The sequence below is a fragment of the Podarcis cretensis genome (genome assembly GCF_951804945.1).
Source record: "Podarcis cretensis genome assembly, chromosome: 14".
Taxonomy (NCBI): Eukaryota; Metazoa; Chordata; class Lepidosauria; order Squamata; family Lacertidae; genus Podarcis; species Podarcis cretensis.
The window spans coordinates 11,332,379-11,356,591 of record NC_137183.1 but is presented as its reverse complement, the minus strand read 5'-3'; the positions used below and the strand labels follow the sequence as shown (position 1 = coordinate 11,356,591).

The following is a 24,213-nucleotide window of genomic DNA, read 5'->3' as shown; positions in this document are numbered from 1 at the left end:
TAATTTAAGTGGTCCTCCACCACCTTTATTAATATTCAAGTGGTCCACAGGGGTATGGGTGACGAATCACTACTATATAATCAGTAGCTTGAATAATATTTATTGGCTTGCTTTTTGAGTTAAATCATTTGATATGGCAGATAGCCATCTGTGATGCAGATAGGCTCTCTCAATTTAAATGAATTGCCAACAACGCACGTAAGCAGTACGTGCAAATTCGAACACAAATGTATTTCCACATCAGAGTGCAATCTAAATCTAACATTATGTAGTTAAATCTAAAATTATGTATAGAGTTAAGCTAACAACAGCCCTAAATGTGCAATAGAAAGCTCCAATTTTCTTGACTTTGATCTATTGTAACCGTTTTTTAATATTTTGCTTTTGAATTGTTGTAACCCACCCTGGGACCTCATGGTATAGGTATTATTAATAATGCTGAACAAGAAGTATTATCTGTGTGAAGCTTATCTTTTTGGAGGAGATCCTGTTAAAGCAAAAAAGTAGCATGCAAAAAAAGAGTAAAAGGGAATATCTCCTACATCCAGTGTCTGGGATTACATACACACAATGACCCAATGTTGTGTGCATTTTGTTCAACAAGTTACCATGAAACTGTCACTGACAGTAATTTGTATGGGAGGAAAACGACCCATTCAAGTTTTCTCCTTTCCCAGCAGGCAATCAATGCTATCTAAGCTGATTGCATTGACAATTCATTTTGTGGGAAGATGCTTTTTTTTGGTAGTGCTATCTCTGGATCAGAACTAGGGTCTATGAGTTTCTTCTAAGTCGCTCCTCCCAGACTTTGGAACCCTCTCCCTAGGGAAGTTAAAACAGGCTTCCTTCCTGATGTCCTTTCACCAGAAAGTGAAGACCTTCTTGCTCTAACAGGCTTTTGGGAACTGACCGTTTTAAATGATAGGATGGGTGCCATGCTATCTTTGTTGTGATTGTCTATGTTTTTAATAGGTTATAAATATACAATATATAGATATATAATTGTTTTTTAACAATTTCCCCCCTGTGTGTTTAGCTGTTCTTCTTTTATCTGTAAGCTGTCATGAGTCCCTGTCAGGGAGAAAGGTGGTTTATGAAGCAGCAGCAGCAGTCCATGTGAGCTAAAATTATGCAGTCTAAATTATGATCCTTTTTTGGTCATTTCACCATGCTTTCATTTGCACTCTGAAGCTATAAAAGAGACAACTATAATTGTTATCTCCCACCCACCAACTGAGGCTAGCTTTTTCTAATTTATTGCTTTGTTTCTAAGTACAAATATTTTAATAGGTAAATGCCTTAACAAGGAGTAAAAATAATTTGCAGGCAAAGTATCTAAAATACAGCACCTCCTGTGTTTTTAAAATATTATTATGAAACATAACAAAACTATGTAACGGCAACTTACAGGACTTGAAAGTAGAGGCAATCCAGTTCGAGGATGGAAAGCCTTCGCAGAAGTCCCAACCAAATGGTGAAAATTGTTCCTATGCAACACATGTTTGAGTGGTGCTGTGCGCTGTCCACAGAGGAAAAACAATCAGTTATAAATAGGAAACCTATCAAGTTCAGTTCTCTTGCACATTTTAAATTGTATTTGCACAGGTGATTTCTCAGGGACAATGTCTCATCCTAAGTATACTGAGCTTCCAAAATTCCTAAGGAAGAGACAAGTGGAACTTACTCCATGCTGGTTCTCCATATGTCAGGGCTACAGACATACGGCAAATGTCATATGTCGGGAGCAATGGCAATTCAATGCAGGTAGCATCTACAGTACAACACCAATAGAAATCCCATTAAGGCAGCCATCCCAAACCTTTGGCCCTCCAGATGTTTTGGACTACAATTCCCATCATCCCTGACCACTGGTCATGTTAGCTAGGGATCATGGGAGTTGTAGGCCAAAACATCTGGAGGGCTGCAGGTTGGGGATGCCTGCATTAAGTGATTCTCCAACAGCAAGTTCCTTGCTTTGGGCTAAAGAAGAGCCTATCTCCATGATTCTGATTTAGAACTAAAGAACCAGACTGAAAGCCTAAGAAAGCTCCTTTGCGGATGTGCCTTCAGCAGCTCATTTTAAGATTACAGCTCAGTTCAAACAGCTAAATTGTCAAATTACAGTTCACAGAGCAGCTCACTTACATTCCAATCAAAGTAGATAATGCATGCTGACTTATTTTTTACTTGCACTACAGCACAAACAGGCATTGTTTATTTGTAGAATCAAGCATGCATTATGGAGCATTGATGCTAGGGTAGCCATATCAAAATTAAGGGATACAATGGAATCAAGGTGCTTTCTCTTGGGAATTAAAACAGCTTCTGTTTTATAGCAACATAATGTTTTGGAAAAATAGATAATCTTCTAAATAGAATAAGCCACAGCGGGCAATCAGAGTTTTGGTACATAAGTGCATTATTAGCAAAGATTATAAAGAATCTACAGACATTCAACATCACATGCAAGGGTACAGCTTTTGACTGAAGTACTGTCAACTATAAGGATTTCAGTTGACCCACAAAACATTGAAAGTGTAAACTTCAGCACTTTATAGTGGGGCCAAGTATGACAGAAATTAAATGTATGAGTAGTCGGATACATTTAAAAAAGCAAAAACAAAAACATGCAAGTTAACTAACACCCACCAGCATCTCTGCATTCTTCTTTTGTTCAAACAAAGCCACTGAGCCTTCTTCAACCAGCTTCTTCTGAGAACGTTTTTGAACTTCATAGTCTGTTGGGTCTTCATTCTCATCGTGTTCATTTTTCACTTTGTCTTGTTTATTCTTGCATTTGAAACTTTCATGATCTCTATGTAAATAATTTTCAATACTAGTCAGTTGGGAGCTTTGTTCACAAATATTTGGTTGTTTAGAGTCTTTGTTTAAGCGCTTAAGTTCATTTCTGTGCAAACTATCAGGTGCCTGTGTTACAGTCACTTTTATATTTTCAGGTATTTTGGACTGATCCCACGGTGAATTTGAACAGTCTGGGATGTTGTTTTCGCTAGTGATTGTTTTGTCCTTATGTTTATCTGTGCAAACTACTTCATCAGTGCTACTGAAATCAGAACATTGCTTGGCAATACCTTTCTTTACCACTTGAGATTTATGGGAACAACCAGAAATCACAGATTCTAATTTATCTGCCAGTTCAGATTTATAATCTTCTTTGCTACATGATTGGTTTGTATAGGTTAATGGACTTTTATTTTTTTTATTGACAGGAGACGGCTGAAATGTGTTTTGGACTACTTCATTAGGCTCTGCTAGCAGGAGTTTTCTTCTTGCTTGGGATTTTGGAGATAACTTCATTTCAACATCATATCTAAATGAATTCAAAGGGGTTGCTGGTGTTTTACCTCTTGTTTTTTGGTTGTCTTCCAAGAAAGTCAATTTTGAACTAGAGAAGGAATCTGAAAATATTCCCTTTCCTTTCTTCAGTGGGCCGTCCTCTTCACAGGAAGTGTGAAAGATCTTTGGATTAACTGAACTAATTTCATGAACATTAAACACTGGATGACTAACATGAGACACGGGTGGATCACAGTGAATCAGGTGTTGGGCAATCCTTGCTATGACCTCCTGCCGCTCTTGAAGTAAGGAGCTTATCAGAGGGTTAGTTTCCTCTACAGTTTGGCGAGAGCACTGGTTCAATGGAACATAGGCATCAGACAATGGTGTTTCTGGTATTATTCGAGGTTTTCCAACATTGCTATTTTCTGATGAAGGAAGTTCTGAGTTAGCAGTAGAAGAAGAGAACAATTCTCTTCCTTTCTTCTGCAAGCCCTCCTCTTCGTACGCACAACGTGCAACTTTTGAGTTAACCAAACCTGCATCATTTGTGTTGAATGGCCGCCCTATGGTGGGTGACGTTGCTGGATCACAGTGAATCAGATGTTGGGCAATTCTTGCTATAACTTCATGCCGCTCTTGGAGTAAGCAGCCTATCAAAGGAATAGACTCTCCTAATGTCTGGCGGGAAGAGTAGCCATTATGTACGTGGGAGTCAGCTAAACAAATTGATTTTAACGCTCTCTCTGACGGTTCCTGCGGTAACCTCTTGCTGTCAACAGAAGCCGTGTAGCACTGAACTTTAGACTCCGATGCCCCAAAGTCAGACACAGGCCCAGTTGGTGGGTAAAGTTTCATATTTTTAACAGCTGTACTAAACTCAGGGCCTTTTCTCACACCAAGCAAACCTTCAGTCCTCATTATTCTGCCACAAGCACGCTGTGAGGTGGGCACAGTGCATTGCTCTGCCTTGATGGAATCACAGTGCTGATGTACATTATGATCTTCTATCTCCTTCTCATAAAATCCAAGGTTGGTGTGAATACTGCAGGTCAGGACTGGATAGTTAGATTGTCTAGGCAAAGACTGGACACTGACTTTCAAGGCCACGTTGTGAGAAACGTTGGGAACAGGGAAAAAATGCTCAGTTGGGGTCTGGGAAAATGTCCACTGAAGATCCACATGTGCCGCACTTACTCTGAAAAATTAGAAAACATATGGGATTTTAAATGCCAACCAATTCTTTATACACAATCCAATATAGTTGTGGGGGGGAGGGTTTCTCAGCTCTCAGCAGACATATATTTTCTTTAAATAAAAAACCTCAATTTTATCCCAAACTAGGTCACACAGAAACACAACTGGAAAAATCATTGCTTCTCTCTAATCACCAGATGTCTGCTAAGTGAGAGGTAATGTCTCATTAAGGCCTACCTGTAGAGTATATTACGAGGGACTGCTCCATGTGATACACTCAGCCAAGCACTTAACTGAGAAAAGAACACAAAAGAGCGGACAGCCAACAGGAGGGTCTTCTCTTCAATAAATCGATCACCACTTCTAAAAATACATAAAATATAAACAAACATCTGTTTATTAAAAACACTGTATAGAAAAGAAAGCAAAGCATTAGTTTGGCTTTGATTAGATTATCCAAAAAGAGAGTAAAAATACCCTCCCATACACACTTTTGCTACAATGATTCCCTTCATAAAGGGATTATTTTGCATCTTGCTAGAGCTGCACAAGGAATCAGAATTATTAAAAGCCAATAGCAATGAGTACCTAAATCAAGCCTGCTTTCCAATTTCTACTGTACCTACAAAATATATCATTAAAAACTAAGGTAAGAAATTAAGCACACCCTTTTAGTGTCATCAAGAATAGAGAGCCTTGTGAATTCACTGAAATCTATTCTAATTACTCACAATCCATTAGCACACAAAGCTGGAATGCACTACAGTGGTGCCCCGCAAGATGAACGCCTCGCAAGACGGAAAACCCGCTAGACGAAAGGGTTTTCCGTTTTGGAGGTGCTTCGCAAAACGAATTTCCCTATGGGCTTGCTTTGCAAGACGAAAATGTCTTGCGAGTTCCTGCGGGGTTTTTTCCTCCCCCCCCCTTTTCTAATCCGATAAGCCGCTAAAAGCCGCTAAGCTGCTAATAGCGCTAAGCCGCTAAGCCGCCAATGGGCTTGCTTCGCAAGACGAAAAAACCGCTAGACGAAGAGAATCGTGGAACGGATTCTTTTCGTCTTGCGAGGCACCACTGTATTTGCAAAGTCAATGAGTATGTAAAATTACAGAAAAGTAAAAATCAACTTCCAATTTAATATTTTCCTTGTACAAAAGAAACAATCTGACAAAATGTAACTAATGCCCAAACCAAATAAATGAAAACATACACACTAACCTGTTGTAGACTTAAGATTCTATGCCAACTGCTATGTATTTCCCCAACCCTCATATATAAACTTACTGTCGTGGAACTGGCTCCAAAATCCACCTTTCTAGTAACAATGCATCTTGCTTGATTGCAGGATCATTTAAGTCATTTCCTTCTGTAGTAGACCCTTCATCACTATAACAACAGTCTGGAAGTAGCATAACTTCTATCATGATCGGAATATTGTTCTTCCACAACAACGTAACCTCGGACCTAGTGCGCCTAGCTTGACGACACTTGAAAAAAATATGAGAAAGCAGTATATTAGATTTAAATCTGCTTCTTATGTACAAGACACACTTCTGTAAGATACAAAGTTTATAATGTGTTTTTGAAAAGGTGACACAGCTTAGCAAAGCTCTTCTTGAGCTATTTCCAATTCATCCAGTTTCCACTTCACCCTTGATTAAAGCATGCAAGTTTCTATGGCCAACGGTACCCAAGAGAGTAACATGGCCAGAATCAAACGCTATAGCTTTCTAAATTCAATGACTTGCTTAAGTTTTTAAAAAGTGATTAAACTAGCTCAGATCCAATAAATGATAAGCGCTGAACTCAAAAGCATTAGGAATACAGTCATATTTGCTCAACAACATGGCCATTGTATATCTCCACTGTATATTTGATTTTTGGTACTCTTTCAGTTTCTGATATTCTACGGCCTCTTAACTATTTGAACGTTAGGACATTAGAACAGTTTATTCCCTAATCAAAAGATGCAAATTAGAATGTTCTATTCTAAATTTATCTCCTGCAAGTTGGGGAAGCTACTATACACTGATTCTGCATAGCATGCATCATCTACAAGTCCCACCAGTGGTTTAAACAGATAAATCTTATCAGAACACCAACCAATATTTGACTATTGTGCTTTAAGAAAACTAGGGATTCTAGCATTTTATTGAATGACAAATACTGATAAGATTTAAGCAAAGTGTCATTGTACTATATAGGTGGTCTTTTTAAGGCGTTAAATACAACACACACAGTAATATATACCATTTGCAATTTAATTTATTGGAAGAACAACTTTCAACTGTAGAAGAGTCTATTGATCATTATACCTGGGCCAATTTGTCACTGCATTCATGTTTAGTTGTTACGGGCTGACTTGATTGCGCTGGAGGGCAATGGAAGCCTTCGGTCCTACCCTTCACGGAATATTCTGGTGTTCTACCTTCAGTAATCAGCAAGGCTAAGTTGACGAGGAATTCCTCTGCTTCATATTCAAAGTATTCGTCCAGAGTGTCTAAGAGAGACCAAAACATCCACTTATATAAGAATACCAATATGCACAAAAGTTCAAAATCTATTTCTTTGTTACATACAAACACTTTACTTTGACAAAATTCAATCATATTTTTAATTCTTTTTAAAATTATAGTATACAAACTGCACCATAACACTCTTTTTGCACATCACAAAATCAGAAATTGTATTCTAAATGTCCTTCTAAATTTTGCCACTAGTTCCAACAAAGGCCAAGCAACTTTCTGTATTCCAGTGCTGATTGGCTACACAGAAGCAGCCTTTCCACTGGACTGACAGGGAAGTATACAGGGTCAATGTCAAAAATGAAATTTGTACAGCTGTATGAAATAGTTCCCACAATATCATTTCTGCCATCTAAGTTTTCAGTCTTCTCATGCTTGCATATGCACAACAGTGGCTATCAGAATATTCTGAATAATGCTAAGGTGTGCAGATGGGAACTAATGGGAGGGAAAACTAAGGTGGAGAGAAGTAAAATTCACAAATTAGCCCAAACTCATTGACACTAAACTGAGAGATTGAAAGGAGGGGCATGACAACCAGGTGACAAGTAGGAATGGGCAGAAAAGGAGGAAGGGACACAAAGATATAGAAATGTAGATTTTTTAAAAATCTCATCACCTGGATAGGTCATTTCCTGGTATATACTAAGAGGTTATTATAAATTCTTCTTGGGGACAGACGAGAGCTGCTCATAGACACCAAAGAGAAAACACAAATACCTCTTTAAAAAGATCCCAAAATGGAGAAAGCCAAAATAGGTCAACAAGACCAAACCCAATCAGTTGGTACAAAATGCTGACTAATGAATAAAATTAAAAGGAACATGGCGGGGTGTGGAATAGCATTTTTGAGACTCTGAACAGGAGCACTCAGCACAGCAAATAGTCTGCTGCTCAGCCCCCACTCGTTTACGATGATTTTTATTATGAATGTTTTAAAATCTTTTGTTCCTAAAAATCTTTCAAAGAAGTATAAACTTCAAAAGGTTTCCATGAAGAACTTTTACTGAAACCTGGTATTTCTGATCCCTCAAAAAAAATTACTATATTTTGCTGGATTAAATTGAAGTGGCAAAAAACCCAACCCCTTCTAGCCAGGAACAGCAAAATTTATTTTAGTAACACATGGCAAGTTTGAAAAACAAGCACAATTTTATAACTTGCCTTTGCTTCTTACATTTGAGAGGCATGGAATATGTGACTATGATACTCTTGGATTTTATGTCATCTTACCATTTCATGAGGGAAAGTTTTGCTTTAGAAACCAATCTCACTTTTCTTAATGAACCCCTTCAATGTTAACTTTTTCCTTGTTCAATTCTGCTTTTTGAGCAGAGTGGGTAAAAATAAATGATTTTTTTAAAATAAAAAAATCAGATTTTTTTATTTATGGTAAATTGGATTTTTTAAATTTAAATTGGATTTTTTTAAAATTTAAATCGGATTTTTAAAACAAAATGCTTTGGGAAGAAAAATCTTTCTAAAGAAAGTTTTCTATTTAGGTTACATTATAGTCCAAAGGCTATTCATCAGGAAATAAGGATTTGTTTTAAGTTTTTCATGTGTGCTAAGTTGTGTTTTTTTAAAGTTTAACCACATCAGTTAACAAACATGGATACATATGCTATGTTATTGCTTTAGTTAAATAAATTGTTTAAATTGTTAGTAAGGAAATGATTATTTTTCTCCTTCCAATAAAATACTGCAGAAAAGTTGTCCAAATATAAACAGTTAACTTATTAAACCTCACAATAATTTCATAATTACCGGTATCTGTCTATGTATTTCTAATAGTATAACCAAATCAGTGATGTTCGATATAACTGTAAAAACTACTCTGAAAATTTATTATTCCAAAAATGAAACCATCTGGTTGTAAATATTAAGATTATACCAGTAAGAATGAATCTTTCTGTAAAAAAAAAAATGGCTGAAATCAAGTCTTACTGACCAGTGATTTAAATCAAGTCTTACTGGCTAGCGATTTAAATCATGATTTTAATTGATTTGATTTAAATCAAATCCACCCTGTTTTTGAGTAAAGTTTTATAAATTTAAAGAACTATCAAAGTGCAGCAAGTTACACTGTTTAAAACCTAGGCCCAAGAAATACTACTAAGTTTTACAGAAGCATTAATTCCACAGACTGGAGATTTGTATTTGTATCAGTTTGTTTAAAAATCTGTCTTTTTTCTTCATCAAAAGATTCCAGGGCAGGATACAAAAATGTCAGTGTAATCATGTATAATTGAAACACAACTGAAAAAGCCTGCAAACAACCCATTCCGTCCCACCTCTTTTTGTGATATTTTTGTGATGTTTTCAGGTCACTTCCAGGTTTGGCACAATGTGCGGTCACGCACATATTGAACATAAAGAAATGGGGGGGGGGTGTTTGCCTGTATGTGCATTACAGTATTGTACATATTGTTTTATTGAATAATTACTTTGCAAAATTCGGATAAATTCAAATCTCAAAAGACACCAGTGTTTTGATTTGTGTGTTGGTTTGAGAAGTGAAAATTAGATAGTTTCTCATTAAAATGTAAATAAAATCTAATTTCTTCACCATCCCTAGTTCCATGCTAAGTCTAGGGGGGGGCGGACAGAAAGCATTAGACTAAATAATTAATATTCACTGAGCAAGAATCAGTACATAAGCTTAAAAAATTACTTTTGGATAAGTTTTGAAGAGCTTCCACCCCTATATTACAGAAGAATTTTTTAACAGCAGCTTCGAATAATGGACACGTCTTGTGCCAAGCAAGATTTACAAGGAGCACACAGAATATGCATTGTTATAGCACAAGTCCAGTCTAAACTAGTATAAAGAATTAAAATTCACCAACTCTCAGTAGATAAAACAGCAGCTGGCAGTGCTCTTCATAAATTACACTTACTTGATTCCAGCAGATGCATAATGTAACAAATTCCCTTGTTTTATGCTTCTATCACAGAACTCCCCATTGTGAAAAACTGCAGGCCTCATTTGCATTCTGCTTCAGTGGTACTGTGTCCGAGCATTTTTAAAGATTGCAACGTTTAAAATGTAAGTTTATGTTTCACAATGGTTTAGTTACAGCAAAGAACAAACCCATCTACCACCCACTTTAGCTGAATTACCAAAGGTCAAGCAGAGTAAATAGCAAAAAAAAAACCAACAACCCTATTTCCATTTAACTTATATAAGGAAATGTTTTTTAAAGACTTGCATCTTTAGAAAACATTGAGCAACAAGGAGGAAACCCAAAACAGTAGTTCAGGTTTTAGAAACTCAGGCATTTGAATAGTTACTCAACAACCGAGGTAAGTTTACTGAAACCTATAGCTGAAGGCTGAAACTTTGTTCAAGAGATGTTCTAGAATTTAGTTTCAGGGAAGAGGAAAGTCAGAAAGGAGACCAGAGCAGCAAAAGACTTCAAATTTGCTTGTGCCTGTCTAGTGTTCTGTTTCCTTGGAATAGTCAATGAAGACTGAGGTTTCTTTGGGATATATGGTTTTATTTACACACATATACAACCTGAGCATACAATGGAAGAGCTCACAACATTAACATTTCAACAGATATTGCCTCCCTATTAGGTTTCCAAGAACCCAGGAGCTACAGCTTTGGGCCCCATGCAGATCAAGACAAGCCTTTGCCTATTGTTCTTCATCCTAGGAAGATGTGACACCCAGCTAGGTTAGGTGGGCTAGCTCTTTAAGATGCTAAGGACAGGTACTTAGCTGAGCTGCTAAGGCCATTACCTTAACAAAGGAACTAGTTTGACTGCTTCAGCAGGTTTCCTCTTATAGATTCTTAACTCACAAATACAGGATCAAAGATCTGGAAAGGATCCATGGGTATCATCAAGACTGACCCTATAACTAGTGAAGTTTTTAAACGGACAGGATCTCTGAATGGTAAGCAAGGAATTCATTGGCTGTATGGAAACCCACAACTAGAACATAGGAAGTGGCCTTCCAATTTTTGATCTACCATTTATGTAGAACAAGTTTGGACTGAAGGAATTTAGAAAGGAGCTGGTGCCTCCCCTAGCAACTGTGAGACAAAATGAGACAAAAATATATGTTTTGCCCATTTTTACAACACCATGTAATTCATTAATGTCAAAAGCAAGCAGCTTCCATAACATCAAGGTACAGAAAATAAAATATGCTGGTACAATTGGACAAATCCATTTCCCTTTTGAGTGACTTTGTGGGGGGAAGAGAGAGGGATGAACCAAGTCCACCTGCCCCCCCCAAAACCCTTTGAATTGTGTCTTCATGATTATTTGTGTTCAGGGTAATATTGAGGTGGCTGGGAGACAATGCCATTTTCAATACTGACTGTGCCTACAAAAGTTTTGGGGTGGTCATACTGCTTTGTTTTCAACTGGTGAAATCCTCCAATTTTCCATACCACTGTTGTTTTTTTCTGGGTGTGTGTGTGTCCTGATTCTGTTGCACTACAATGTAAGAGTGGCCCTCCAGATAGCAATAATGCAGGAACATTGAGGACGTATTGCAGAAATAATCAAGTGGAATGATGTATGAACAGCATAGTATAAAACTACCACTAATGCACTAATATTGCATCAATGACATGTTGCAGAATACACCCGTCAAAAAATACCAGTCTGTAGGGGCCCTCATGCAACATAAAAAAATTAAAGCTGCTGTTCAAAATAGGATGATACCCAAAACAAGGAGTTGCTATATACCTCAACAACACATAACATTCTCAGCTAACACCCCGTTGGTTCCCATTACAATAAGTCACGCATTGTCCAAGATACCATGCACACTATAAGATACCGTATTTTTCGCCCCATAGGACGCACCTAGTTTTTTGGGGAGGAAATGAAGGAAAAAAAATTTATTTCAACCTTGGAAGGCACTGGTTGTGAGCTCAGCTTTGGTAAAATACCTATGTTTTGTAATCAGGTCATCAGACATGTTGAGTCCCCGACAGAGTGATCAGCTACAACTAATGAAACTTGAGAAGGTCTATTTTAAATTCTGTAACTTTAGACTATCAGTAAACATACACAAGTTCAAAGTCAGCACAGCTTAAGCTCATATCCCAGGTTAGAGTGTTTTCAGTACAGTATGTTTTACTGGAACTGTATTACAGATCCAGTTTTTAAGCAGGTGGTAAAATATTCCCACAGAAATTTTATCTATTTGATTCTAAGAACAACTTTTACTTTCTTGATTAGGTGAAAGTTATAGTCTTTCCGTGGTCTATATTTAGCTATATATGGCTAAAATGTTAACCCATATATGGTAGAAACTTTAAGCATATCTACTTGACTGTCCCAGGAGTCAATGGAGCTGCCATCAGGTAAACATACTGAGAACAGAATACTAATGTGCATAAACATCAAACTAACAGACCAGGGAGTCCTTTACATAAGTATCATTTAACCAGTGGTCAACGACTCATACATTTCGTGAATGTATACTCAGTGCCTTTTTTTCTAAAAAAAAAAATGTTTAGGGGGTACTCTCATTTTCCTACTCATATTGAAATACTGCCCCACAATGAGGCCAAACTTAGATTCACAAAATGTTTAGGGGTATGCGTACGCCTGCGTCCTCCCAGGAAAAAGCACTGTTTATACTTATTTATAGCATTTGTTTATTGCAACAATTTTACTCCAAAGAGGACACGGTGTGATTTGCAACCCAAAACCCTAAAATCCAGATTGTAAACACACAGACACACAAGAGTACATGAAACAGTATTTAAAAGGAGATAATTGCATGAAATATAGCATTATCTGGAGTCACAGAATGTGCAGGCTGATCTCCCATGGTATATTCGCACAGCTCTGACCTAGTTTCACCCGTTATCCCAGAGAGTTATCCCAGTTGCAAGCCTCTCCTGAGGGGAGGTTATTGTTGCATGTGTATTTTGTAACAGCCTGTACTGTGTATTCTTAGAACATATTTTTTGAGGGCCAGGATTCACAGCTCAAAATATACAACTCCAGCGTTAGTCCCACCCCCACTCCCTTGCAATCAAAACAGTTCAACAGCTGCATGGCTTTTCTAATCAAGTGCTGCATTCTTCCAGCCCTGAATAGGGAAAAGGAAAGGAGACACAGGAACAATGCTGATATAAGATCTAATAAGGAAGCATTAACATGGGGGGGGGGAGGAGGTTCTTTTTCTAATAACTACTCAAGAAGTTTCATATAAAAATTGGATTGAATTAATATTAAGGCAGACAATGGCCTAAGTCTTTTTCTTTTAGGTCTTTTGCTGCCAGTGAGTGCTTTCCTATGACTATCAGGTTGGGCCTAAATGCAAGGCTGTTCTACATTCTTACACATAAGACTCTGAACATAGGAACAGATTTCATGACTACAAATTCAGCTGAGAGTGGGAACCTCTTGTTTTGTGTGTGCTGCTGCTTCGCTCCCCTCCATACTATGCTTGTTTCTCAAGGCTTAATACTGAGGAAAAAAGACAGCATACTGGGGTAAAATTGATTCCAGTGCCTTGTTCCCTAGAAGCCTCTAGCTCAGGTAAGGGAAACATTTCGCCATCTAGATGTTGCTGAACTACAAAGCTGATCATCCCATGCCATTATTCATGCGTGGTGGATGGAACTGATGGGAGCTGCAGTACAGAAGCTCCTGATGTGCATTAGCTTCTTGGGACAAGGGCTTAAAAGAATAGCAGTACCACCAAAGAAGCCACAAAGGATGAGGGCATCAATCCCCTGTGTCTCATCAGTCTGGTTCCTGGGTGAGAGGCAGAAACAACCAAAAGGGGAGGCATGGACCCAGCTTATCGGTAGAAGGTGGAGTGAAGCCATTCATGGACACATACTCAGAATACATAATGGATGATTACGGAACGGGTGCCAGTGTTGGAGGCATTTCTTTTGGGAGGCTCTTTATTCAGGGTTCTGGGTATTCAGGGATGTACCTGGGTAGAGGTAGTAGAAGGGTCAGATTCCCTTTCTTCAGGGGGTAAGGTAGAGTGATCAGTCAGATGTAATTGCATACAAGGCCATCGAAGCACTTCCACAAACCTAGCCAATGCTCTTCCATCCAGAGGACGTGTCATTGTGATACTCAGAGGACTCAATCCCAGAAGCCCCAGTACAACCCGAGCCTCCCCTGCTCCATCAGACAAAAAGCCTGCTAGAGTGGGCTGAAACCTTTTAACTGAAAAGGCACGTGGTTGTTTCTGAAGAGTTTGCAACTGGTCCAACCAACTCAAAACTGCTGCTCTCATATGGGACTCAAACTTAAGTTTGTTGCTAAAGCAACATTTGGTTTCTGCTTTCCTATAGCCTTGTTGCAGTGGAGGTCTGTGGTTGTAGGGCAGGGAGGCCTACAGGTATAGCAACTGGACATAGGTATGGGATGACTACAAACTGTCTCTTCTGCCAGCCCTATCTGTATCTCACAGGTATCTGGGTTGCGGCATCTATGGCAAGGTGATATTGCTTTCAAATGCCAAGCCAATTCACAGCAAGATCTTGCTCATCTGTGACATTCTTATATAGATGAGGGAGCTGATATAGATGGGTGGGCTGGGTGGAGCTGATCTGATTCAGCTTTGCCCACCCAAGTACTTGGTGCAACATCAACCTTGGCTACAGGGGAGGGTGGAGGAAGTTGTTGTGGTCCATAAAATTTCCATATTGCTCACCATAAAACCTCTCCACCCTGTGCCACACCTATCTCAACCTCTGCACATCAAATGCTGGTCTTAACCAACATAGCTTAACATAAATTGCAGGTTTCGGATGATGGACTGAGGGAACCAGATCCTACAGATATCAGAATATTCAAATACAATGAGAGAAGTCAAGCAACGTTACAATTTACTGCACTGCTAGTTGGCAGATACTGGAAGTTTATATTGATCTCTCCCATTTGATGAGATTCTGGCCAATTAGCTGGCTTGACATAATCAGCCCCACTGCCAGCCCTGTATTTCCAACTAAATGTCTGCTTCACATGGTGATAGGGATGAAAAGAAAACTTCTGCGGTAATCTATCCCAAAACCTCTCTTGCAGCCAAAATGGATAGTGGGGTACCATCCTCCTGGATGCATTTAGAGCTGAGAGTATCCCATCCCAAAAGGCGGGGCCACACAGGGCCACATTAGGGCTGCTAGTGCAAAAGATTAGGTGGTACCCATTTTTGACACCTTTGAGTGTCCACCAACACACTGGCCCTGTGGTAAGCTCCAGTTCAAGGAATGCAAAAGCCCTTCTTCAATTGGTTAACTGCACAACCCCCCCCCCCCCGGAGGATAATCATGGAGGGGAAAGAGCCCCAAAGAAATGTATGAAATAAAGCACCGAGAGGCTTCAAATATCACTGTGAAAGGTATATAAAGGATTGCCTCTTTGAACAGAAATAAGACTAGGCAAAACATTTATTTTGACTACGTTGACCTTGTCCCAGAGACAGTTGTGTCCACCTGTCAAGGTCTAACCTTGCTTACACAACTATTCTTTCCACTTTTACCTTTCAATTTCTCAGTATGTTAAGGCTGTAGGATGCAAATAAAATTGCCAGGAATCATAGAGGCTTCAGGGTAGGATTTTGTTTAAGGTCTTGAGTTCTGATTTAGTACCAGTTAATGCTATAGCTCAAGAGCAATCCACATTATCCATGTGGTTTGGGCAGGTATCATGCTTTCTGAAAGTAGCATGTCATCTACATGTAAGAAAATCTTGTGCTCCTCTCATCCAACGTACATCCCCTTGATGCAATGGTTCATACAGATTGCACAAGCCAGTGACTCTAAGCAGAGATTTAAAAATAAGACATGGAAGAAGGAAGTTTTGCCCAGTCTACATCTCTAAAGCAAAGGAAGAGAGCACTCTTTTAATCATCACTCGCAATGTGGGTACCAAACAGTAAAGTTCTACCCAAATTAACATTTCCCAACATAACCCAAAGGCCTTCTATGCACTTGTGTCTGCAAAGGGCCAGTGTACTCTAGTGAATGCTTTCTCTGCATCTGACAAGATGAGTGCTGAAGGGGAATCCTTACATTTATTCAGAGTCACAAATATCATATTATCAACCCCCAGGTTGAGTTTTAGAACTCTCACCTGATTTGGGTGGTTTAGGGTTGCCATCGCCTCCTATAACTTATTCTCCAAATCACTGTAAAATTTTTATCAGCATTAATCAGTGACACTGGCAGACAACTTAAAGTACAATATTTGCCTGGTTTAAGAAAGAGATGAGTGCCTTATATAGGGAGAGGGGTGAGACTTCTGTTCTACAGCTCCATAGTAGGCTGAAAGTAATATTGGTGCTAGTGCTATATGCCTTTTGTACCATTCAACTGGAAACTTCTCCAGACTTGGCTCTTTACCATTTTTCATTTGCTTAATGAAGGGACCTGCAAGAAATATCAACTGGTCTGCATTAAACTGTGGCAGCCCCAGTCACACAAGAAAAGTCAGTTTGCTGACACTATAATTCAAAATAAATTAAATTGAGCACTAATTTCCTTTGGTGAAAAATGTGCCTTATTATATTTATCTTTGATTAGAAGAATGTGGCTTTTGGGGGGCAGGTGAATGCCAATAGCTGGCTGAGATGTCATGTTCTTGCAAGGGATTAGAAATATATTCCATGAGTAAGGTTTTCACCCTCTCACCCACACTTGGCAAGCCCTTTCTTTCTGTTTATAGGGGATAGTGTAGCCACACAAAGACTTTGCTGGCATTCCATTCTACTGCATAGGATATTGTGGTGCCTTTCTACAATCCCTCCTTGGAATTTAAGTGCTAGTGGCAGTTCTGCTGCAAAAGCTTCTTGAAGGAAACCAGATTACCTGTGTATTGACACATTTTAGTCTGGGTTTTGGTTTAAGTATGTGTTATATGGAGGTTTCCTATATTGTTGCTGCTTGCCTTTTGATATCTCCCCTCATGCCATTGGAAACCTTACTGCTTATCTGGAGTTCCTCAATCGGATCAGTTACAGCAGACAAGTTCAATGAAATACAGCTTCCCCACCACTACTACTGATACTCACTTCCTAACCTGGGCCTGGTGTGAACGGAATGGGCACCCTAGAATATGCCTCTTGGCATACATTCAGCAGTTCTCTGTGGAAAGTCTACTCTAAGATTAAGATACAGGAAGTTTGCATATCATTTTCATGAATATATGGAAGCCCAAACCACAGCTGGTAGCTTTTAATTGACTCTTTAATCTGGAATTAACTTCTAATGTAAAAACTGTGACAGCTGCATTAGAAAAGATTTTAAATGTACTTGAAAACACACGACTATGTTTAGAAGCCTTTCTATTTGCCACCTTGAATCTGAGCGCTTCTATTTTCAGACTTAACTAAAAAAAGGCATACTTCAAAAAACCAAAACAGAACGTAACCAAATAATGTTTTCTTTAAAAAATTGATTAAGATTAGATTCTGAAAAGCCCACTCCTGTGGAGCATTGGAGTCTATGTTTGAATAATGGACAATTACAGCACAACCCACATTTTCTGTCTAATCATGACTTGTGGAATATATTAATTCCACTGTCCTGAGGTTGATCTGGAAAAGGCACTGAATCATAATTTTCAGAAATCAGAACAGGCACATCCATGTTTATCAAACTAGGATACTGATATGTTTTCCAGTTCCCCACAAATTACAGGTTATTAGGCAAAGATTCCAGAATCATAATGTGTTAAATTTGCACCCCATAATGCAAAGCTGTTGTACAAGGAATGATAATGAAATTATATTAGTTGAGTTGAAAGGGAGAAAGCCAATAATTGACAACGTTCTTGCTCCTGCTCCCTTTCCCATCCACTATTTTGCATTTTTATTTACTATTATTTATTTCGCTCAATAATTGCTTCGTATAAAACAGCCCAAAGTGATTTAACAAGAAAAACATTTCATCTAATACAGTTACCAACTGGAAAAAAGCCTCTAAATTCCTGTTGAAAAATGGTTTTCAATGAGTGCTGAAAAGACAGGACCGGTCCACCCATGAAAAGGGTGAGGCAGCTGCCTCAGGCAGTGGAAGTCCTAGAGGTGGCACCCCTCTCGCCCCAGTGGGGTACTTCCCATTTATCCTCAAATGGTAAAATGGGATGTGTGGCCCTTGTGAAAGGGTAACAGTGACAGCACCTGCCCGATAGGCAATGGCAAGAAGTTGTAAAGCAGAGTGGTTCAACACACAATCCCAAAGCCTTTTTTGGTAGCCCTTGACAACATTTGACTCGCACCCCTAACACCTGTGCTGCCTGGCTTTGGAAAGATTGAGTGATCTGACAGGGTCCTTGAGTCTTCCTGCCTCCTTCCTAAAGTCTAGTTGGCACTTTCTCAGCTTAGGGAAGGAGGACGGAGAGTTCTAGGACCCTGCCAGAGCCTCATGCCTCCTTCTCAAAGCCCTCACTTAGCCGATTTTGGGAAGGCAGTATGAGGACTGAGAAGGGAATCAAGTTTTGGCCTCGCTTCCCCCCTCCCCCATGCGACAAGGCAGTGTGTGGCCCACAGGTTCCCAGCCAAAGTACTCTTGTGGCCCACTTGGTATGACAAGTTGGACCACCCTGTTCTAAAGGACAGGTGTTACCACACTAAAAGCCCACTTCCTACATCATACAGAACACTTCTCCTGATGAGGGGATATTTGCAGAAGGCCCTCTCTGGCAAAGCACAGTGACTGGGCACAGAAGGGGTGAGACAAAGCTTTTAGATATCCTGGTCCCAAGCTGTAGAGGACTTTGTACACAAATACCAGACCCTTGAACTGTTGGCCATTTGAGGAAGCATCCTTGCATCTCAAAGCTGCTGTTTAGCGGTAGCTGAGCCTTGTACAGTGGTACCTCGGTTTGCAAACTTAATCCGTTTCAGAAGTCCGTTCTTAAACCGAGGCGTGTTTTCCCTAATGAGGCCTCCTGCCGCCGGTACCCCTCCACCGTTCAGCTTCCATTCGTAGACTGAGGTAAAGTTTGCTAACCAGAACACTACTTCCAGTTTTGCGGAGTTCATAAACAGGGCTGTTCTTAAACTGAGGTACCACTGTACTTGAGATTGTATGGCTAGCATTATTCAGTAGACGTACTGTCATGAATCTCAATTTAAATAAATAAACTTTTGATTATAGCTCCCAGGTTCTTGCTAAATGACAATTCACTGTTTTAGGTAACTTTCTAGCTAACGTGCACAATTTTAAAGCTTCCACAACTTATTGAATTAAAATTGGAGTTGCTTAGGGCACATACATGGGGTGGGGAGTTGTTTGCCCAACTCAAATTGCTGCACAATAATTGGTATACAACTATTTTCAGTCCGGTCTTTTTCAAGTACAACTCCAATGACAAGCACATTGGAATCTGCGTTACAAGCAACTTTTGATTGATTTTAATTTTAATACGTTCTCCAGGGACCATGACCATATCTAGTTGCAGGAGGATTTACAGAGTGCCTTGTCAAGGTAATATGATGGCTTGGAGTGGTGGCACAATTTTATGGTGCCTTCTGTATCGTTCCTGGAGGATGGATCTCAGAATGTAGTACCAATGGCCTTTTAGGTTCTAGAAGGATCGTCTTGTTCCATTTGTTATTCTCTCAGCCTTTCATTTAATTATTTAGGTCATCTGGAGTACAGTGTTGCCAGCATGCTCATCACTCCTCCACCCACACTCTTTCTACCTAGTTTCAGGGAAACTGTGGCAGTTCTGAATCCATCTGAGGTCAACTGAGGACTTGATGTGGCCTAACAAATTAACCTTAATCCAAATAAGATGGAAGTACAGATGGTAGGAGGGAGGGCAGATCTGGATAGAGGTACTAAAACAGTTCTAGAGGGGGCGGAACTCCTCCTGAAGGATCAAGGATGCTGAAGGATCAAGAACACTAGGTCTTGACCTTAGTCCCAGACAGACAGGTAGTGTCTGTGTCCAGAAGCACCTTTGCTCAGTTTAAGCTGATGCATCAAGCAGCCTTTTCAAGGGTGTGGGAACCATGATCCTGCCACATTCCCTGATCATATCTAGATTACTAGAATGTGATCTACATTATGCTGCCCTTGAAAAAGAAATGTCCAGAAGCATCAAAATGCAATAGTGATGTTATTGACAAGAGCCTAGCCTTTTGACTGTATCACATCAGTTACATTATCTCCCTCCTCAAATAAGAGATTTCTCAAATATACATCTGTGTTTAGTCTTTTATAGCAACTACCGAGGTAATAATGATCTGTAGGATTCTAAATCTTTTCATACCTTGTGGAAAACTGTAGCGACTCCCACAGTTAACAAACCATAAACTCTTTGAGACAGCATGAAACCTTACTGTTTTTATTTAAAGTTTTCTGGGCACAACCACAACAACTCAATCTGCCCAAGCTGCAAAGATACAACTGAAATCTTGCCGCTTAAGAACATACTATCCTTACCTGGGCAGTGTTTTGAGAATTGCTTTTAGCATACCTGCAAACCAAACACAAGAGGGAAAGAAGAGTATACAGAAACACATGTAGACATATTGTGATATAGAACTTTGGGTTTTTTTGCCCAAAGAAGTCAGTCACAGTTATTGGTGATTCCACTGCCAAGTCTGTTAATGTTGCCCATGCTTCAGATAGAAAGTCCACTTTAAAATATTATTCTGAGTGCCACCTGTACTTTATCACCTCAAGTTTAATCATTGCTTTAGCAACAGCAAAAGTTAAAACACTGCAAAACTGCTCCAGTGAGATAGGGAAATGTCACAAGCCCCAGCCAATCAGCACTGAGCACAGCCTGCTGCTGAAAAACTAGGAGAAACAGTTTCCCCTGAACTTGTTCTGGCAAAGAATTAGGTACACGTCACATGTAGCAAATACACTATCAAGAGTTCAGGAACTCCTCTTTTGTGTACATCTGCACACAGCATTTGCTTGAAAATGCGTAACTGGAAGAATACAAAACCCACACTTCACCATAGTGGTTTTCTTTACAAAGAGGTTATTATGAATAAATGTCTGGCCTCTATTCACTTTTAACACTCATTAGTGTGCTATTCAAGAGACTTGTGCTCGCTACACATTTTTGCCACATTTTCTTCCTACAAAACTCTTGGCATTACAATGATCAGAGAAAAAGAGCCTCATGGGATTTTAAGATTTCATCTTGCAAATCCTTTTGTAGAGGAGTCTGAGAGTCAATGTTAAATCAAGCAGTTGCAACCAAGTTTTCAGGGAATTGCTTTTAGAATTAGTTCCCTTTGGATTTAACAGTACTATAGGAAGTGTATTAAGCATTACAGGTGACTATTTCTGGAACAGGTATGATCTGCCTCAACCCATATCTAAGGGCATGAAAAATGTTCTCATCAATATGAAATAATAGTTCCTAATAAAACTAAATATATACATTGTATAGGAAAGATGCTTGTCATATATAGAAAAGATAATACTATCACCAAATGGACTAGACCAGAAATGGGAAGAACCTGTGGTTTTCCAGGTGTTGTCAGTGCCTGGAGGGGTGACTGCCTGGGAACAAGTACACTGTCTTGGGCTCCATGGCAGAAGGCAGGTTATAGATGTAATAAAAACACAATTCGCAAGTGATGTAGAGTCTAGAAAGCAGCCTAGTTAGCAGAAAAAGAATGTAACTAAAGCAAATGCAGAAACCCTTGGTATTCTCCCGGGGACGCAGGTGGTGCTGTGGGTTAAAGCCTCAGCGCCTAGGACTTGCCGATTGAAAGGTCGGCGGTTCGAATCCCTGCGGCGGGGTGCGCTCCCGCTGCTCGGTCCCAGCGCCTGCCAACCTAGCAGTTCGAAAGCACCTCCGGGTGCAAGTAGATAAATAGGGACCGCTTACCAGCGGGAAGGTAAACGGCATTTCCGTGTGCGGCTCTGGCTCGCCAGAGCAGCGATGTCACACTGGCCACGTGACCCGGAAGTGTCTCCGGACAGCGCTGGCCCCTGGCCTCTTAAGTGAGATGGGCGCACAACCCCAGAGTCTGTCAAGACTGGCCCGTACGGGCAGGGGTACCTTTACCTTTACCTTTAATCATCATGATATTTTACCACTAGAACTATCATATTGCAGCTTATGTAAAAAGAAAAAGATGCATTGGAAAATGGTACCATTTCCTTCCGCGGAGATTTTCCAGAAAAGTTTGGGCAAACATCCACCATGGATGGTTTAGATACAGATGTTCTGCCTCAGAGCAAAGAATGATGTTCATCAGAGACAGAAAGCATGTGTTCTTTCAAATGTTACTGGTCTCCTAACTCATCCCTGACCACTGGCCATGCTGAGTGCGGTTGATGGGACTTAGAAAGCCACAAGTTCCTTGTAACTGGTCTACATATACCTTCCAACTCTGTGAGAATTATATAAAACCTAAATTGTATAATCTATGTGTAAAATGTGAAAAGATACAGATATTACTTTTAGTTTGAATTCATATGTTTTATTGTATTTATATCCTGCATGATTCAATCAATTTCTGGAACTAGCAAGCTCATTTCTTTCAGTTACAATGCATAAGCCTGCATAAAGGCAAGTATAAATTGATTTGCAATGACATTTAGGAGAACTCCCCTGTGAAAGTTTGTGAGAAACAGAGCATATATACATACAGATCACTAAACAAGGGTTTGTTGCCATTCAGTCTGACTATTTTAAGGGATACTATATCATATAATTTACCTTTAAATTGCCTTCTTCAAAAATATATTTATTCTATTTCTAAATAATTTCCCATGAAACATGTACAATGTACTTACATGTTTTATTATATTTATATCCTGCATTTTTGCCATTATAGAATGCAAGGCAATATGTAAGGATTTCCCATTTCAGCACTGACCAGACCTAGACCTAACTTGCTTCTACAAAGGGGTCCATCATGTGCCCTTAGACCACAAGTGTGCATATACTGAGCAATGATCCATAAGGTGGCCATAAAACTGCTATTGTGTTGCTTTCTAATATCTTTAATTGGCTGGTCTGATTCATGGAGAATTTCTTGTAGCTTTTTCTTCTTCATATGAGTCATTCTGAGACTTTATAACTAATTTGAGAAGTGGTAAAAGCTCCCAGAAGTTCCACAACAGAAAGACACACACACACATACATTATTTTTATTTGTTTGTTTATATAAAGGAAATTGTTATAGATACAGATAACCTCAAACAAGACAGCATAACATTATAGAGGAATCCACTATAAAAAAGTGCTAAATCAGGGCTGGCCCAACCATTAGATAACTGCCTCAGGCGGCATACTGGGGGAAAAGAACAAGGAGCAGGAGCAGGAAGTGTTGAAGGACAGAGATGTATATGCAATGTAGCCTACCCTGTATCCCCATCCCATTGGCAGTTTGACCTAAGATTCAACAATCAGTCCCGTTAACTTTTGTACATGAAAAGGAGTCTGCCATCATGTCTTTGACCTCAAGGCAAAATCTCCTGAACCAACACTGGGTGCTTATGGGAACATTATGGCCTGGCCCAGTTATTTGAGCACACTCCAATATGCATCTAGAACTCCTGTGTGAGTGGACTTTGCTTTCTTCTAAGGAAGTCAAATGGTAACTCTGTTCATGCAAAGGAATGGGCATGCAGAGTTGCCCCACTCAGTAAATGGAACAGGAAAACTGCTTCAGGGCAGAACTCTTCGTTATGCACATTGAAGCTTCCAAAATGAACTTCAAGCCTGAGCACATGTCCGCAGTGACCAGGGCTACCCTCTCAAATTTACCATAGTCTTCTATGGAGAAAGAAACTATAATCAGGTGTATGATGCACATGTGGAATCTCCCAACACCTACCCCCCAAAAAACCCTGAGAAATCCATGCTCCTATGCCCCCTTTCTATTGTAGGATGATAACTAGGTTTTGGAACTTATCTATAAATATGCTGGATAGCTTGAAAGAATAGCTACTCTGAAAGAACCTTCAGTCCCCTTTGCTATCCCTAGCTGCAACATTCTTTCGTAGCAAAGCATAAGATTTTCCTAGACATAAAAAAATTAAAAAAATAGAGCCCAGTGAGAACATTCTTCTTCCTTCAGAGGGCATGTTAGATACCACCATGATCACGTAAATCAAATGGTTTTCCCGTTCTAGGCTATCAAGAGATGCTCCAAATACAACTAACATCTGTGTTACCAGGTCACAATTAGACTCTTGTGTTTCTCAAAAACCTCATCTGACTCACAACACCATTGGTGAAAAATGGTGTGGGGGCTTTCAGTGTTT

At 39.5% G+C, this 24,213-nt stretch overlaps 1 protein-coding gene across 1 annotated transcript in view; it reads right to left on the bottom strand.

The window, feature by feature from the left end:
* Positions 1 to 24,213, bottom strand: part of ATOSA (atos homolog A) — a 47,715-nt gene that overhangs the window by 11,951 nt on the left and 11,551 nt on the right. The window contains exons 2-6 of the mRNA XM_079953201.1: positions 6,807 to 6,991; positions 5,776 to 5,978; positions 4,732 to 4,857; positions 2,650 to 4,495; positions 1,409 to 1,519 (exon numbers count right to left, since the gene is read on the bottom strand). Of these exons, the coding sequence (XP_079809327.1) occupies positions 1,409 to 1,519; positions 2,650 to 4,495; positions 4,732 to 4,857; positions 5,776 to 5,978; positions 6,807 to 6,991 (2,471 nt within the window). The remainder of the gene's footprint in view (positions 1 to 1,408; positions 1,520 to 2,649; positions 4,496 to 4,731; positions 4,858 to 5,775; positions 5,979 to 6,806; positions 6,992 to 24,213) is intronic.